The sequence below is a fragment of the Astatotilapia calliptera genome, chromosome 6 (assembly GCF_964374335.1).
Source record: "Astatotilapia calliptera chromosome 6, fAstCal68.1, whole genome shotgun sequence".
In the NCBI taxonomy this organism is placed as follows: Eukaryota; Metazoa; Chordata; class Actinopteri; order Cichliformes; family Cichlidae; genus Astatotilapia; species Astatotilapia calliptera.
The window spans coordinates 18,559,640-18,577,294 of record NC_137427.1 but is presented as its reverse complement, the minus strand read 5'-3'; the positions used below and the strand labels follow the sequence as shown (position 1 = coordinate 18,577,294).

At 44.8% G+C, this 17,655-nt stretch overlaps 1 protein-coding gene across 1 annotated transcript; it reads left to right on the top strand.

Moving 5' to 3' along the window:
* The first annotated feature begins 2,033 nt into the window (after window positions 1-2,033).
* On the top strand, window positions 2,034-4,290 carry LOC113024096 (uncharacterized). Its single transcript, XM_026170751.2, has 6 exons — window positions 2,034-2,333; window positions 3,116-3,258; window positions 3,375-3,436; window positions 3,550-3,663; window positions 3,807-3,905; window positions 4,001-4,290. The coding sequence occupies exons 1-6, from the start codon at window positions 2,229-2,231 to the stop codon at window positions 4,126-4,128; spliced, it is 651 nt and encodes a 216-aa protein (XP_026026536.2). The 5' UTR covers window positions 2,034-2,228; the 3' UTR covers window positions 4,129-4,290.
* The last annotated feature ends 13,365 nt before the right edge of the window (window positions 4,291-17,655 follow it).

Below are 17,655 nucleotides of genomic sequence, written 5' to 3'. Positions count from 1 at the left end.
ACTTGCCGTTTATTTTGCAAATCGAGCTCAACACTGCCCCTAGCGTCCTGGAGCACTTCCGTTGTGTTTTGGATTTTGCAAGTGTTTTGGAATTTGTACGTGTTTTGGAATTTGCATGTGTTTTTTAGTTTGCAAGTGTTTTGGATTTTGCAAGTGTTTTGGATTTTGCAAGTGTTTTGGAATTTGTACGTGTTTTGGAATTTGTACGTGTTTTGGAATTTGTACGTGTTTTGGAATTTGCAAGTGTTTTTTAGTTTGCAAGTGTTTTGGATTTTGCAAGTGTTTTGGAGTTTGTAAGTGTTTTGGAATGTGCATGTGTTTTGGAGTTTGCAAGTGTTTTGGATTTTGCAAGTGTTTTGGATTTTGCAAGTGTTTTGGAGTTTGCACGTGTTTTGGAGTTTGCATGTGTTCTTTAGTTTGCAAGTGTTTTGGAATTTGCATGTGTTTTGGAGTTTGTACGTGCTTTCTCTCTAGGGGCCACCGTACACAACCATAAGTCTAGGCCTTTTAGTCCAGATTCTCTTCACTTATGTTTGTAAAATGATCAGGGAAGCTACTGCAATTTTGCCTGACCCAACCCCCGGGCCACGAAACACCCAAAAAGTTGGGGAACGCTGGTCTAGAGAACACTGGTTAGCTAATGCTGTCGTCAAGTAGCCTATCGCTAGCAAACAAACAGCAAGCCAAGTGAGGAACATATGTATAATGCTTACCGTTTATTAAAGGAAAGTATCCTAAATTGACTTCAAATTCGGCGGACAGGCGGCGGTTTCTCGCTTCTTCACTTGTATTTTGAAATACTCGAAGGCGGGTATTTCGAAGTCGCAAAGGAATGACGTCACAAGAAGGTGATTGGTCACTTGCAATGTTGAACCTGGAACAACATTAATTATGATGATGTGGGAACAACGCTGACACGAGGAAATCAGATCGTCCGTTTATTACCAGGCCTCTGAGGAACTTCAAGACATGTTGAGGAGGTCATTTAGCCATTTAAATCAGCTGTGTTAGATCAAGGACACCAACCCTTGAGATGTGGTGTAGAATAATATATGTACAGAGTTTTACACCAGAAAGCCTTCAAATATTAAAATCCCCTCATTATCAATTTAAGACTGGGCTTGTCAGTTAAGTTGGAAGCATCTTGTGTCCAGGAGCTAAAATATTGAATGAAAACATTGTGTTCTTTTTGTCTTTCCAAGCATTTTCCGCATCTTAAAACGACTCTTCAAAATGTGACATTTTTTTTCTGAATTTACTTTTAAACTGTTGGGTTGCAAACCTCTCTACTTTGATCTTATCTCACATTGTCTCTGAAGTCTTCTGGTTTGTTGCAAACCTAAGACAAAAGCTTTCTGCTGGTAACCATTTCAAACAAGCCATACTTGTTTGTCCATTTTCTAATTATACCTATATGAACTTTAACATTTGGTATGCTAAGGCCTGTAGCTCTTGGGTTTTTTGCATTTTCTCTGACCCTTAACTGAATTTGCCAGGATATCCACTACTTTTTTGTGAATAATCTTGTTTTTTGTAGAATACTTAAAATTGTTTGGAAATGAATAACCCTTCCTAGATCGATGTGCATCAACAGTTGCATCTCTAAGATCATTGCTGATGTCTTTCCTCTTTGGTGTTTTTGTCCTGAATGCTGCAAACTGCTAAAGGTTTGTGCTTTTATAGAGTCTGTATTTGGATGAAGGAGTCACATTTTTTTTCTTTAATTTGTCATTTATTATGGGTCCAATTAGAGATGACTACCCTATGAGTTCTGACAACAATAAACTTCCCTGTTTTCAGTTACCTTAGAGTCAGTTGAATGCAAATAGAGGGTGTTACAGATACCCGAGTAACACTTGCAATAGTCCTAATTTTACTAACATAAAAGGATAAATTTGTGATCTCATGTATCCATGAGTATCAGTGACTAATCGGGGAAGATTATCTCAGTGAATAAAGAAAACATCAAATGCACTTTATTACAGCCCACACAATGCTCCCTGTTGCATGTGATTGGATCGATATTCCTCAAAGAGGTCAAAGTCTTCCTTCGATCATCCCCTGCTGTTTGCCTTTGCTGCAAAGGTTAACAGCACAAGTGAATAAATCCTGCATCCAGAGAAATCTGTGAGGCTGTGAAGTCAAAATAGAGCTTGGAGGCAAACAGGGAGGCAGTAACAAAAGAAGAAGGAGGAAATCTTGAAAAGCACAAAGGAGACATTTAAAAGATGAAGTGTGTTGTTCTGTTGCTGAGTCTGCTCTCGGTGGGACGCTCAGCTCCCGTGAGCAGCTGTGACACTCTGATAAACCCAATAACTGTCAACACGGATGAGGTAAGTTGCTTTGGAGCAAACTTGTCCTGATATTGGCTCTTGGAGGGAGAAAATTTAGAAAAAAAAACCAATCCATTGTCAGAATTACAATACAATTAAAGACTTCATATTGAAATTTAGGGGTAGTGAAGTCCTGGGATTGCATCCAGCACCTGGCTGGTTGGTCTGTGTGGAGTTTGCATGTTCTCAACATGTTTACACGGGCGCTCTCGAAGTACTCCGGCTTCCTCCCACAGTCTAAAGACATGCAGTGCTGATTGTAAATTGGCTGTAGGTGTACATGTGGGTATAAACGGTTGTCTCTCTATATTAGCCCTGCGACAAACTGGTCACCTTTCCAGGGTTTACCCCACCTTTTGTGATGTGACTGCTGGGATGCTATTCACAATAGAACACAGAAAACACATAAAATGTTTAAAGTGAATAAATGTCCTATTTAAAGAAACATATTGGCTCATTTCAAATTTTCTGGCAGAAACATCTCAAAAAAGTTGGGACGAGCTCCTGTTTGCCACTCTGCAGCATCCCCCTTTCATTTAACAACAGTTTGTAGACATCAAAATGTTTCCAACTGGTGAAAGCTCTGGACTGCAGGCAGACCTTTATTCTGAAATAGTTCCACAGTTCCATCTTTGTGTCTCTCAAACTCTACCTAAGATGCTCTTTTTATACCCAATCAATTTAAACAAGTTTTTTGATGTTTTTTGATGTTTTGTTCTGAATAAAATATAGGGTTTTGTATTTTAAACATACTTAATTCAACTTGTGCCTGTGTGCTCCAGATATTGGGAAAATGGATGTATGTTGGGGGAAGCTCTGACCTCCCGGGAAGCTGTTCCCTGGCCTTCCTGCTGACCAGCGCCTGGGTGAATATTACTACAACTGCCAACAGTAACGTCCTCAATATCCTGCAGACTCAGAGAATGTAAATGCTCCCTTAAGCAATTTTAACACAATAGCTGAAGTCATTTATACATATTTATTTTCTATGTTTATTTTGATATCTCTGGAGCTCTGATGCTTTTATTTTCTTCCTCACAGAAATGGTGACTGTTCGAGCATGACGTATGATGTGGTCTTTGAAAACAGCACAATGTTAATCAGTGAGTAAAGAATGGCCACGGAGGTTTTACATGCAGAGGAAACCTGCAATCACGTAGTTTCTTGTGATTTTCAATCTCACGAAACTGTTTGTTTTTTTGTTTGTTTTATACAGAGGAGCCTTTTTACCTAAAGGAGGTCTACCTGCCAATTGGCTGCTCTGACTGTGTGCTTGCTTATGAAGAAGTCATCTCTGGGAATGATACTTTTACCAGCCTTCTTCTATTCAGTAAGAAACACACATCCCACTATACCATGTGTGAATCCAGAACTCTTTTTTCTTCTTACTATTGTTTTTTGAAGCATGAAAATCTGTAGAAAAACCTTTAGCTACCCCCCCCCCCCTTTTTTTTTTTTGCTCTTTATTTCCAGGCAGGAAAATGAGTGTCTCTCCTGACGTTGTGGAGACGTTAAAGAAAGAAGCAGAATGTCTCCGGATGTCATCACCCATTATGATGGACCCAAACAACGGTGAGAGTTTCAGCACATTTCTCAACAAACTGTGTCACTATTATGTCATAAAAGTTGTTTGTTTGTTTTTTTATTTGTATTCTTTGCATACACAGAAATCTGCCCTGACAACCTCCCGCCCTCAGAGGGGCTCAGTATCCTCAACAGCTTATTAGAAAACAAGATGGCACATCGAGCTGCGAGAGTCCTGGATGTTCTTTTTGATGTGTTTGTGAACTGGTAGTTTAGCACTTTTAATCTCTGCTAAATGTCCCTTTAAATCTGAGAGATTGGCCAGTTTTTTTCACATCTGTAAAACATATTTAGACCAAGTTATACATGTTAGAACACAAAGCAGAAAACAAACTATGTCAAAACAACCATTAAAGGTGAGGAAATTATGAAATTTTGTCTGTTTTAATAGTTCATTATTTTTTGTTTTCCTTTTCTTTCCCTGTTCACATGTTATTTTGGTTTTATTTATTTATTTTTGCTTGTTTTTATTTTTGGTCTCTCTTTTAGTTGCTGACAGTTCATCATATGAAACCTAAGGTTTGCTATGATGAACAAAACCTTGAAAACCATGTCACTTGACACTTGGATTAAAAACTATCTGTAGGAAGTCTGTAACATCAATGTACCTCTTAGTGAATTCAGAATACAATATTGCAGTCCACAGTAAGTGGTTTTAAAATCAAAGTCTTTAATTAGAAAGTGAGACAATTTTTCTGCCTGACGTGTATTAATGAGCATATATGGAGAAATGTATTAATTTCTAGTGACCATTTTTACTCCGTGCCAGCAAAATACCAAAGATCATCTTACTCTATGGGTCATCCAGTCTGAAATAACGTAGACATCCCCTTGCTAAGAGAAGTTAAGGACATGATTTTTGTGAATTAGTATTATCAAGTTGCTCTAAAACCCCCTCGGAAAACCTTTGGTCAATCCAGAATGCTGTAGCAATTTGCTTTCTTTTAAATTCAGAATCAAATTTAAAATCCGCCTTCTCATATCTTTAAGACCTCACAGTTCCTTGTGAGAGCACTTCACTTTCAGACTGCAGGCTTACTTGTGGTTCCCAGAGTTCCTAGAATGCAAAGCAGGCCCCTCTTCTGTGGAAAAAGTTCCCAGTTTGGATTTGAGGGACAGACACTCTCTCTACTTTTAAGATTAGTCTTAAAATTTGTATTTTGGATAAAGCTTATAGTTAGGGCTGGATCACATGACCCTGAACCCTCCATTATGCTGCAGTAGGCAGTGATAGGTAGTAGTTCTTCTTGGATCTGGATCTTTCTCCTTGCCTTTGACCTGTCACACTCTGCTGTTTGCTTTTTTCCCCTCACACCTAACTGTTCGCAGCACATGACTATTACCTGATGAGCATGTTTCTGCTGGAAGTAAGGGTCTTTACCTTTCAATATAAAGCGCCTTTAGTTAATTGTTGCTGTGAATTGGCACTATATTAAAAAAACTGAATTACCAGGAAAGCATTTTAGTTCAATTCAATAGAAATAGTGTAAGGGAGGTGGCTAGTGTCATTATGGATTGCTGGCACAATACTTCAGCATTTTTACTTAGGTTGATGCAGTTTTTCTGTCATCTTCCTTTCCTCAGATTACGACACAAAAACAGACGAATACATCACCTAAACTGGGCTGAGCCTCATAACTAGAGAACACACTTCAAAGTCTGAACCCATCAGCAGATGAGCCAAGATGATTCATGTTGCTGTCGCTGTTCTCAGCCTTCTCCCTCTTGGGTGCTCAGCTCCTGTGACAAGCTGTGAGAATTGTAGCGGTAGACTACTGTTCCCATAAGGCTGTGTGTGGGGGGAGCTTCCGGGGTTACGAGAAAAGTTGGAAAACATCACCCGAACACGCTGCGTCCAGTGTCATCATTTATACGTGGTGTCAGAAGTGCGAACGGCGGTCTCCACAGTTTTTTTCCCCCCCCCGAGTACAGTACGGTGCAGTTAACTTCGAGAGAAGTTTTCGCATCGGTAACCCGAACAAGACCGGCATGCAGGTGAAGCGCAGCCGAGGCTGTGACCGGCGCTAGTCGGAGGGAGGAGACGAGGTCGGAAAGCTTGGATTCTGAACGCGAGGAAGCCAGGGATCCACACGTCACGATGGCGACCACGGTACAAATAACACCCCCAGAAACATTTGACTTTTCTCATCCTGCCGAATGGCCAAAGTGGATCAGAAGGTTCGAAAGATTTCGCATTGCAACCGCTCTTGATAACAAATCAGACGAGTATCAAGTTAACGCACTCCTGTATGCTATGGGAGACGCTGCTGCTGATGTTTTGGCAGTTTTACCACTGTGCGATGCAGATAAAAAGAAATATGCTACTGTCAAAGAGGCATTTGACAAACATTACGTAGGAAAACACAACGTAATTTTTGAAAGAGCACAGTTTAACTCCAGACGGCAACAGGATGGGGAAAGTACAGAGTCGTTCATCACTGCTGTGCACAACCTTGCAGAAAACTGTGCATTTGGAGCACTCAAAGACAAACTCATAAGGGAGCTGCTGCAAATGGACTCAGAGTTGACTCTTGCTAAAGCCATTGAGAAAGTTAGGCAGAGCGAAACGGTAAAGAAACAACAATCAATACTTCACAGCAGCGCGGCAGTGGAGAAAACACTGAACATGGACACAATACGGACAAATACAACACGCGGGAAAACGCAGACGTGGCAGAAGAAAGAACAAAACCCAATCAAGCAAAGCGTAAAGGAATGTGGTCGCAAGAACAAACACTCATGGACAGAATGTCCAGCCAAAGAGGTACAGTGTCGAAAATGTCAGAAAAAAGGGCACTTTGCTGCGGTCTGTCGCAGTAGCGAAGCTACAGCGCTACGCAAAGTGACAGAAAATCAGAAAGATACAGACAGCGAGGATTGTGTGTTCTTGGGTGAAGTAGAGACTGGGAGGTCACAGCCCTAGGTGCAAAAGGTCAAGTTAAATGGGGAAAATGTATATTTTAAACTTGACACAGGGGCGGATGTTACATTTATTCCAGAGGGTTTGTACAGTCCAGACAGGGATGGTAAGCTGCAGAGACCCAGAAAGAAGTTACTAGGGCTGGGCAGTAACCCACTCAATGTTAAAGGCTGCTTCGAGGCACAGCTAGCAGTGAAAGGGCGCAGTGTTTCTGAAGACGTCTACCTTGTGTCAGGTCTAGTACAGCCACTGCTAAGCAGGCCAGCGTGTGAGGCTCTGGGTCTTGTGTACAGAGTAAGCACAGTAACGGAATCGGTGACAGATTTCAGGGCAGCATACCCAGACGTTTTTAAAGATTTCGGCGTGCTGAGGGAGCCTTATCACATTGAGATAGAGCAAGGAGCTGTACCAATAGCCCTATCTGCCCCAAGACGCGTTCCTCTTCCCCTCAGAGATGCAGTGAGAAATGAACTGCACAGAATGGAAGAAATGGGTGTTATCTCCAAAGTCACTGAGCCTACAGAGTGGTGTTCTGGCATGGTAGTGGTCCCCAGACCAGCAGGAAAGCCCCCCAGAATATGTGTGGACCTCACACCCCTGAACACAGTAGTCAAAAGAGAAAGACACATCCTCCCAGCAGTAGATCAAACACTAGCGATGATGAAAGATGCTAAAGTGTTCACAAAGCTCGACGCCTGGTCTGGATTCTGGCAAATTCCACTCACGCCAGAGTCAAGGCCACTCACTACCTTCATCACGCCTTTTGGAAGGTTTCAGTTCAACCGCCTTCCTTTTGGCATTGCATCGGCGCCGGAACATTTCCAAAGGCGAATGTTACAGATGCTGGAAGATTTTGAAGGGGTGATTTGTCACGCCAATGATGTGCTTGTATATGGCAGAGACAGGCAGGAGCACGACCAGAGGTTGCACTGTGTGCTCCAAATGTTTCAGAAGGAGGGTCTCGCTCTGAATGAGAAGTGTGAGTTTGCTAAAAGTCAAATAATCTTTGTGGGACGCAAAGTGTCAGCAAAAGGCATTGAGGCTGATCCCAACAAGATAACAGCAATCCAGCAGCTGCCGCAGCCTAAGAGTGTGGAAGATGTGCGCCGTCTCATGGGCATGGCCAACTATCTTGCGAAGTTTATGCCACAACTAGCCACAATCATCACACCATTAAAGGAACTGCTAAAAGACAGAAACGAGTGGATATGGGCGGAGCCACAGGAAACAGCATTTAGGAGACTAAAAGGGATATTAAGCTCTCCAGAAGTGCTCACTCAGTACTCCAACTCAGCAGATACACGAGTCGCTGCAGATGCATCGCCATACGGTATCGGGGCTGTTCTCACTCAGAAACAGTCTGACAACTCCTGGCGACCGGTCACATATATCTCAAGAGGTCTCACAGACACAGAGAAACGCTACGCGCAGATAGAAAAGGAGGCGCTCGCTGTAACGTGGGCGTGTGAACGACTGTCATCTTACCTCATGGGCTTACAGTTCACTCTAATCACAGATCACAAATTCCTGGTCCCTCTTCTGAGCACAAGAGGCCTGGACGACCTGCCTCCACGCATCCTGAGATTCCGCCTCAGGCTGCTGCGCTTTACTTTCACCATTGTCCATGTTCCAGGGAAGAACCTCGTCACTGCTGATGCTCTCTCACGAGCACCGCTGGCGGGGCCTCCTTCTGCTGGGGATCTTCAGCTGGAAAAAGAGGTGGAGGTTTTCGTGGACGGTGTAGTTTCCCATCTCCCAGCAACAGATAAAAGGCTGGAGGAGATTAAGTTGGCGCAGGAAATGGATGACCTGTGTAGAAGGGTGGTGAATCAATGTGCGACAGGCTGGCCAGAAAAAGGTAAACTAGATCCAGAGTTAAAGGGGTACTGGGAATACAGAATGGACTTCAATCTAGTCCATGGTCTTCTCATGAAAGGGGAGAGACTTGTGATACCACCTCAAATGAGAGCGGAGGTTTTGTCACGTTTTGCATGAAGGCCACCAGGGCGTTTCAAAATGCAGGGCCAGAGCAAAAGAGTCGGTGTGGTGTCCGGGCATCTGAACCCAAATACGTCAAATGGTAGACAGGTGCGAAACATGTCAAAAACATAGGTTACAGTGCCGTGAACCAATGCTGGCAACTCCTGTTCCCGACCGCCCGTGGCAAAAAGTCGGCATGGATCTGTTCAAAGAAACACTTCCTGCTGATTATTGATTTTTTCTCAAGGTACATTGAGATAGCTGAACTGAGACACACAACTGCAGAGGTCACTATTAATGCTGTAAAAGAAGCCTTTGCAAGACATGGTATTGCCGAGACTGTGGTATCGGATAACGGGCCGCAATTTTCATCAGAACAGTTGAAGCACTTTGCCAAAGAGTACCAGTTCACACATGAAACGAGCAGCCCCAGCTACCCCCAAGCCAACGGGGAGGCAGAACGCGCTGTTCGTACTATTAAAGACTTGTGGAAAAAGGACTGTGACTACACCAGAGCACTGCTAGCGTACAGGGCCACCCCACTGGAACATGGGCTCTCGCCGGCGCAGTTGCTTATGGGGAGACACCTGCGGACCACGCTGCCACAAGCTGTGGCAAAGCTAGTGCCAAAGTGGCCTGACCTACAGGCTTTTCGCAAAAAAGATGAGGAGGGGAGGCGTGAGCAGGCAAAACACTACAACCGCAGACATAGAGTCAGACCGCTTCTGGAACTATCGTCAGGACAGAAAGTGTGGATTACCACTGAAGGAACTACCGGAGCAGTAGTTGGACCTGCCAGTGCTCCCAGATCATATGTGGTAGAGACAGACAGGGGTTTTCTGAGGAGAAATAGGAGCCACCTCAGACCAACAGGGACTATTACCAGATCTGGTCGAGTGGTGAGACCTCCTGAAAGACTGGATGTGTAATTCATGTTTCGCCTGAACTGACACTGTTTTCAAATAATAATGTAAAAATCTCTCTAATTTTATCTTCTAAAGGGATGGGCATGTGCTTAACATTGAAAACCAACATAACTTTGGTTAACAACACTCTCACTCTGGGTGAGTATTACTGAGGGAACAAACATTTGGATGATCGGATTTAGACTTGGTGCCGAGCGTTGCCACAACACTTTCAGTATATATCGATTGGTGTGTATTTGCACATGTCCACAGTGCACACTTACCAAATTTCTGCTGTCCTGCTGAATACTGGCTGCCCTGACTGCCTTGTTATCTACTCAAATAACACCATCGGAAGAACCACAGTCAGAGCTCTTCAGCTCCTGAGTAAAAACAATGACACAGCTAAAAACTGTAATGTTGAAGTACTCAGTAATTTTTCTTATGGTCCAACTTCATGCATTTAATTTATGAAAGCTGAAAGAGATGCTGGTGACTAATTTCCAAATTACAACAACATTAACAACATTAAAACAATGATTAACAGTCGTTTCCACTTTTCCAGGCCATTAAATAAATAACTGAAGGTTCCAAATACTGTCGTCAGGATGAGGACAACCAAATAACAGTAAAAGGCAAAATTTTAAACTCAATGAGAAAAGAAAAAAAAAAAGTATCAAGATGTACATTGCTGTGAGAAAGTTGGGTTGGAATTGCTTTTTCCCCACAGGACCTGTGCATGCCTTTTTCTCTTAACAAAGTAAAACCATAATTTAAAAACGGCATTTTGTATTTGCATTTTGTAATTATGTTTCTTTGATTAATATTCAGATGCGGTCGATGATCTGAAACGTTTAAATGTGACAAATATGCAAAAAACTAAGAAATCAGAAAGAAGCCAAATATTTTTTCACTGTACATAATTGTACTAAAATACCTTACAAAATATTGCTGATTACAAATGGATGCAGTAACGTTTGAAAATTGTCCCCGATATAATTTTATTCTTGATAACTTAAATACTTCTGTGCCATCGTAGTGCTCACATGAGCCCCCAGTGCTAACACTTTTTCTGTCTCTCAGGTAGGAGAGTTAGGTTGTCTGCTGCTGAGCTGAAGGAGTTTACAAAGCAGGCAGAGTGTCTGAACCTACAACCACCTGCTATCATGGACTTGGAAAAGGGTATCAACTATGGAACTCCAAAGTGTTCAAAATTAAATAAATAAATAGGTCATGATGAAATAAATAACTATGTGAATAAATAAGACACAGATATGTAATGTGAGAATGATATTGTGAAATAATGGAACACATTTTGAAAAAAATGCTCATTATTGTGAAATATATTACGTTCTGCTTTATAAATTTACTTATTATTGTGAAATATTATTTCATGGCCATTATCTTTCCCAATAACAGAGATTATCGCCGAGGCATTTTATTTATTTCCAGCCGTTTTTATTCCAAAATGTCCTTTTTTCAAAGTCAGTCTTTATTTCAAAATCCCGTTTTTCTCAATGGTCTATTTATTTCATAATGGGACTTTTCAGCAGAATGACTTTGTCTGTCAATCAAGAGAGACAGGGCGGAGCCAGTTGTGTGATTGGTTGCTCCTTTACTCAGACATAAGTAATAGCTCATGAAGTGTCGATTTAGGTTCAATGGTGCAATGCGTCTCCTATGCAGCCGGTGGCAGTATGCAGCTCAAAATAAAGTTAAGGCACCGACAAATGCAAAACACTGGGCGCGAATAACGTTACAGGTGTATCAATTCTTGTGAAGGACATGGCTGCAGGAGACAAGTTTGCTAACCGCTTAGATTGTACGTCTTCACCTCAGTTTGAGAGAGTATTGCAGCAGTGTACTGGAGATGAAGCGGATCCTGGTCCAAGTTCTCATCACAACCGCACAGTGTTGACGTTAGCAAATGCTAACGCTATCACAGCTAGCTCCACTCCACGAAACGCTGTTCAGGGTAAGTAACGACAGGGCTGGACTGGGACAAAAAATCGGCCCGGGCATTTTGACTATAGACCGGCCCGCCATTATAGGAAAAATCATAAAGCCTTTGAATGAAAACAAATGCTGTTGTGACAGTGATGTACATAGTTTTGATGGTATATATTTATCAATCTATCAATCATTTGTTTTAAGATCCAGATAATTATTTTTTAAAAGCCAGACATTTTAAATGAGAATAAGAAAGAAAAGTATTTCTTTGTGCCCACCTTTCCCTGTTAATGCCCTACCTGGCCCCCTGGCAACACTCTGCTAGACCCGCCCCTGCACAGTTACCAGCTGTCTGCTACTTAGAAAAGCATCCTGGTATTATTTGTCTCTCATAAACAGTTCATAACTTCCCTTTAACTCATTCATGTCACCTAAAAGGTAAACTTGTTTCTCCATCACCTGTTCAGCTCTGATGATTCAGTAAGGACATCTCCTGGTTTCATCTTCATGTTTCCCTCTCACCAGATAACCAAACCGACATCATGACCAGCAGTGCTCCATAAGTGTCTCTTCCAGATGTTTCCTTGTCTAAATGTATGTAGAAATGAGCATTCAAACACACCAGTTGGTTTTGTTGTTTGTCCATACGGCTTCCGGCTATCTTCAAAGCTTTGGGCCTGATCAGCAGCCCCATTTTTTTATGGTCTCCATTCAAATTCAAATTCAAATTTTATTTGTCACGTACACAGTCATACACAGTACGATATGTAGTGAAATGCTTGGACAACTGCTCGTGACCTAAAGAAAACAAAAAAGGAAAAGGCTATGAATAAGATAAAATATAAATTAAGGTTAAAAATGAAATAACTGTACAACACAAATTAGAATGAAGGGTAAATTTAACTGGGAAAGAATAAGATAAAATATATAAATTAAAGTTGAAAATAAAATAACTGTACAACAAAATACACAATACACAGTATAGAACTATATAAGAATGTATGAAGAAATATAAATAAATATATACACAATAACAGCAGCTGTACAAGTATTAACTGGAAATGAAGAATATAGTGACCAGTGTTGTGCAATCCACATTATGTCTTGTGCAGTGCAAATATGCTTAAAGTGATTTAAGTGATGAAGTGAAAAACAATGTCCAGAATGTCCAGTGTGTGTGTAAGAACTATATGTGTGGGTCAGTACTGTGTGGTGGTGTGATTGAGAGACCGTATCGCCTGCGGGAAGAAGCTCCTCCTCAGTCTCTCTGTGTTGGTCTTCAGGGAGCGGAATCGCTTTCCTGACCTCAACAGAGAGAACAGTCCGTTGTTGGGATGGCTGAGGTCCTTCGCGATCTTCCTGGCCTTGGTCCAGCACCGCCGGCTGTAGATTGAGTGCAGGTCAGGGAGCTCGGAGCGGATGGTGCGCTCAGCTGATTGCACAACCCTCTGTAGAGCTCGTCTGTCCTGCATGGTGCTGTTCCCGAACCAGGTTAAGATGTTTCCCGTCAGGATGCTCTCTATGGTGCAGGAGTAAAAGTTCCTGAGCACCTTGGAGGGCAGTTGGAAGTCTCTCAAGCGTCTGAGGTGGTAGAGACGCTGACGGGCCTTTTTCACCACGGTGTTGATGTGACAGGACCATGACAGGTCCTGCGTGATGTGAACTCCGAGGTATTTGAAGCTGTCCACTCTCTCCACTGGGCACTCGTTGATGACAGGGGTCTGGTAGTTCCTCTCCTGCTTAGTGCTGAAGTCCACTATCAGCTCCTTTGTCTTACTGACGTTTAGAAGGAGGTTGTTCCTCTGGCACCAGTTCTCCAGATTCCTAATCTCCTTCAGGTAGGCCGTCTCGTTGTTATCAGAGATCAGGCCCACCACGACGGTGTCGTCAGCAAACTTGATGATGGTGGTGGAGCTGGTAGTGGCCACACAGTCATATGTGTACAGAGAGTACAGCAGGGGGCTCAGAACACACCCCAGTTAGGAAGGTGGAGATCCACTGACACATAGATGAGCTGAGTCCCAGATGCTCCAGCTTGGTGGTGAGTGTGGAGGGAATTATGGTATTAAATGCAGAGCTGTAGTCTATGAAGAGCATTTTAACATAATTCCCCCTTCTAGTGTCCAAGTGAGTAAGTGATGTGTGGAGGAGATGAGAGATGGCATCGTCTGTGGAACGATTTGGACGGTAAGCAAACTGTAATGGGTCCAGTGTGTCTGGTAGTGAAGAAATGATGAAGTCTCTGACCAGGCGTTCAAAACACTTCATCACTACTGAGGTGACGGCTACAGGGCGATAGTCATTGAGAGAAGCAGGGTGGGGTTTCTTCGGGACAGGAACAATGATGGACTCTTTAAAGCATGTGGGGATGACCGACTGAGATAAAGAGATGTTGAATATCTCAGTGAACACAGGAGCTAGCTGGTATGCGCAGTCTCTGAGGATACGACCTGGGATGCCGTCTGGTCCTGCTGCTTTCCTGGTGTTCACTCTCTTGAAGGCTCTCCTTACTTCATGCTCGGAGATGACGAGCACGTTTCTGGTGCTGGCAGTATCTTCCTGTCTGCAGCCGTTAGCGCCGCTAGCACTAGCATCGTTGGAGTCCTTAGCTGCAGCCTCGAAGCGAGCATAGAAAGTGTTCAGCTCGTCTGCCAGAGTCACGGCCGCGTTCGTCATACCGGTTGTTGGTGCTTTATAGTCCGTTATTGTCCTTAGTCCCCGCCACAGGCTCCTAGAGTCACTCTGTTGGAGTTGTGACTCTAGTTTCCTCCCGTAGCGCTGCTTCGCCTCTTTCACCGCCCTCCGCACGTTATATGACGTGGCTTTGTACGGGTCCATGTCCCCCGTCGTGAGTCCCGTGTTGTAGGCAGCGGTGCGGGATCTCAGAGCGTCGCGGATGGTTTTATCCACCCACGGCTTCTGGTTGGGAAACGTTGTGATAGTCTTTGTCTCCACGGTATCATCCGCTAGTTTCCCGATGAATCCCACAACCGCTTCCGTAAACACGTTGACATCATCATCGGAGCTGTTTCTGAACATGCCCCAGTCTGCGTCATCGAGTGCGTCCTGTAACGCGGCCACCGATTGATCCGTCCAGCGCGCGACCTTCCTCTGAACCGGAACTTCCTGTTTCAGCCTTCACTGTTGTGATTGGTGTGGGGGTAGGGACAGGCTTAGGGCGTCGGGGGGTTCCCCGGAGGCATCTTCCTTGGGGGGCTCAACCCGGGGTAGCGGTCATGTCCGGTTAGGGGCTCTGTTGGCTCTCAGGTGACTGTTTCCTCGCGGCTGCGTGCAGCGGGGCTAGGGGAGGGTCTGTGCTGACGGACGTGGGTTACTGACCTGGTAGCCTGGCTGCCCCTGGGTGGGTCCGGGATGGGCGTGAGGTTCTGGGGGCGCTCCGTCTCTGGGCTGGGACCCGGACCGGGCCTCGGGGGCTTGGGTCCTGGTTGGTGTGTTGCCGGGGTTGTGGGCGGGTGCATGGGGGCCCAGCCCTGGAGCGGGGTGCCGCCGGTGCATCGAGCCACCTGGGGGGCTCTTCAACTGGTGGGGGAGATTGTCACATCTTGCAGGAGCTTTCCTCTCTTCAGGAGCTCCCTCTGCAGGAGGGGGAGATACAGGAGAGGTGGAGGAAGATCACAGCCTGGGTGTTTATTGTCTTATGTAGTCTGGAAGATGAGTGGATGGTGGGGTGGGTGCAGTTTTCTCTGTGGTGGGGTTGGGAGGACTGTCCCGGGCTCTGTGGGGCCGGGAGGCGCTGCTGCTGCAGAGTCGGGGCGGTCTACCTCCCCCCACCGTAGGGAAAAGGGTAACACCACCTGGGTCTGGGTGCAGTTCCCCCCTCCAGGGGCAAGGGCACCTAGACCCGGTTTGTAGAGTACGCTTGGGGAGTGTGATCGTGTGTACAACGTCTCTTTATGTCTGTCTCCACGTTGGTTGAGTGTGGAGTAAGTGCATATGAGAGCATGAGGGTGGGAATGGATGTTTGTATCTGTGTGTGCCTGTATGTCTGTGTCTATATGTCAGGTTGGGTGTCAGGCGCCACCTCTCTGGGGACATCTCAGGCCCTCCAAGGTATGGAGGCCTATCTCCCCCTACCACCACTTCCCCTGCCAGTGGCGGTCCCCCTCGGACATCGGTGCGTTGGTGGTTCTTTGTGTCCGGGGGTGGGCGTCCAGGTACACACCGGCTCACTCCTTGGCGGCCGCTTGTCGGGGCCTGGAGCCTGGGGCTCGCTCGGGCCACTTCGGAGGTGGGGTGCCCCCGGCCTCTCGGCCTGGGGCTCGGTCACTCAGGCGCGGTTGGCTGCCGGCGGAGCTCACGGGCGCGTCACTGCAACTCCCCCTGGCTTCTGCTCCGCGGCTGCTGGGTGAGCCCTCATCTGGGACTCTCCTCAGCTCTTTCTGGGACAGTGGCGCAGCTGCCCCTCTGTTGGTCTTCCTTGGTCTCTTGTGTTCTGGGGGCCTCTGGATGTCTGGAGTTTTGATCTCCTCCATACCTGCTTCATGCCCTGAAGGACGGGGCTGTGGCCCCCCCACACCCTCTAGCAGATTATTACATGAAGGAACCTTTTAAAAAACAAAAAACAAGCGCGTCCATGCTCACAGGTGTACACACGGGTGATCACACCCACAAACTACACCCTTTTTGGCTCCTACCTCAAAGCACACTGTGTTCTGTTGATCTTATGTGCTGCACAATAATGTTTAATATTTAGTATTTACTGTCATATTCCCATATATCATTGTGATGTTGTTTATTCTATTACTCTTGTTCTCTTCTGCTTGTTTTCTTTTTTCTTTCTCAGCAGGTGACCCAGGTGATTGATATATGCATTTTTTTTCTCTGCCCATTCTGTTGGTTTTTGTCTTTTGCCCTTCTCCCCCGTCCCTCTTCTCAGCTGTTTCTCTTTCCCTCTTTCTTTCTCCCCTTCTTTCCCCCAGTCAAGTCTGTCCCGTATTCAGTAAGTGAAAATAAAATAAACAATAAAAGGTGAATCAAATGGACCATTACGGCAAGGCTGGGATGGTCAATTTGGTAAAGTAAATCCGTAGGGCATCTTTCTTTGCCTTTAGACAACAATTCTGATGGCAAAAGAGCCAAACGGGACAGGCAAAAAAAAAAAAGAAAAAAAAAAAGAAAAAAAAAGAAATGACAACATCACAGAACGCAAGTATGGCGAAGCCCGCGGCTCTCCAACGGGAGATTGAGAGACCAGTGTTGGACTGTAGAACTGCTTTGAAATTCATATGAGCTGTTTGCACTAAAGTAAAAAATACCATCACTTATGCTGATACCCCTTTGGCGCCAGCTGCAAGGCCGGAGCTGAACAACAACACCCTGATAATGACTGTGTTGAGTCTGTTCCTTCCCATTCCATGCAAGGCCACCTGGGTTGGCTGGAAGACTGTTTACTTAGCCTGGCAGGGCGAAGGACACTGTCTCAGCTGAACTATGGAGACGCACACACATACATATACTGATACTGATAAGCACTCACCGACGCATCACCCTCCCTACCCCGGATCCAATGCCACCTCCAACGCTTACCTCCCTTCTGATGTGGACATCGGGTCAGCTGGAGGCGCAGTCGAAAGATAGCAGCGGTCCCAGATCAGATGTACACACTGGAACTCTTTCCCATGTTGCTTGTCTGTGTTTATTGTGCTATGGTGTGTTGATATCTGTGCATTCCTGTATTATCCTTTTGTGTTACACATTTCAATGTTTTTTTCCTCGCTACCTAGCCTGACCTGTCTCCCCAATGTGATGTTTGTGTATTGTATGTACGGTCTGCAAGGTCTGTCATCTCGGTTGTGGGCAAAAGACCTGCAACTGACAAATAAAGGCTATCTCATCTCATCTCTCATCAGCATTCTGTTTTCCCCCCAGCTATAATGCAATCATCTTTCCCCAAAACAATACTAGTCCACTAGTCTATGTATCACTTTTCATCTTACTAAGTGAACTGGACAAGATGATAAAC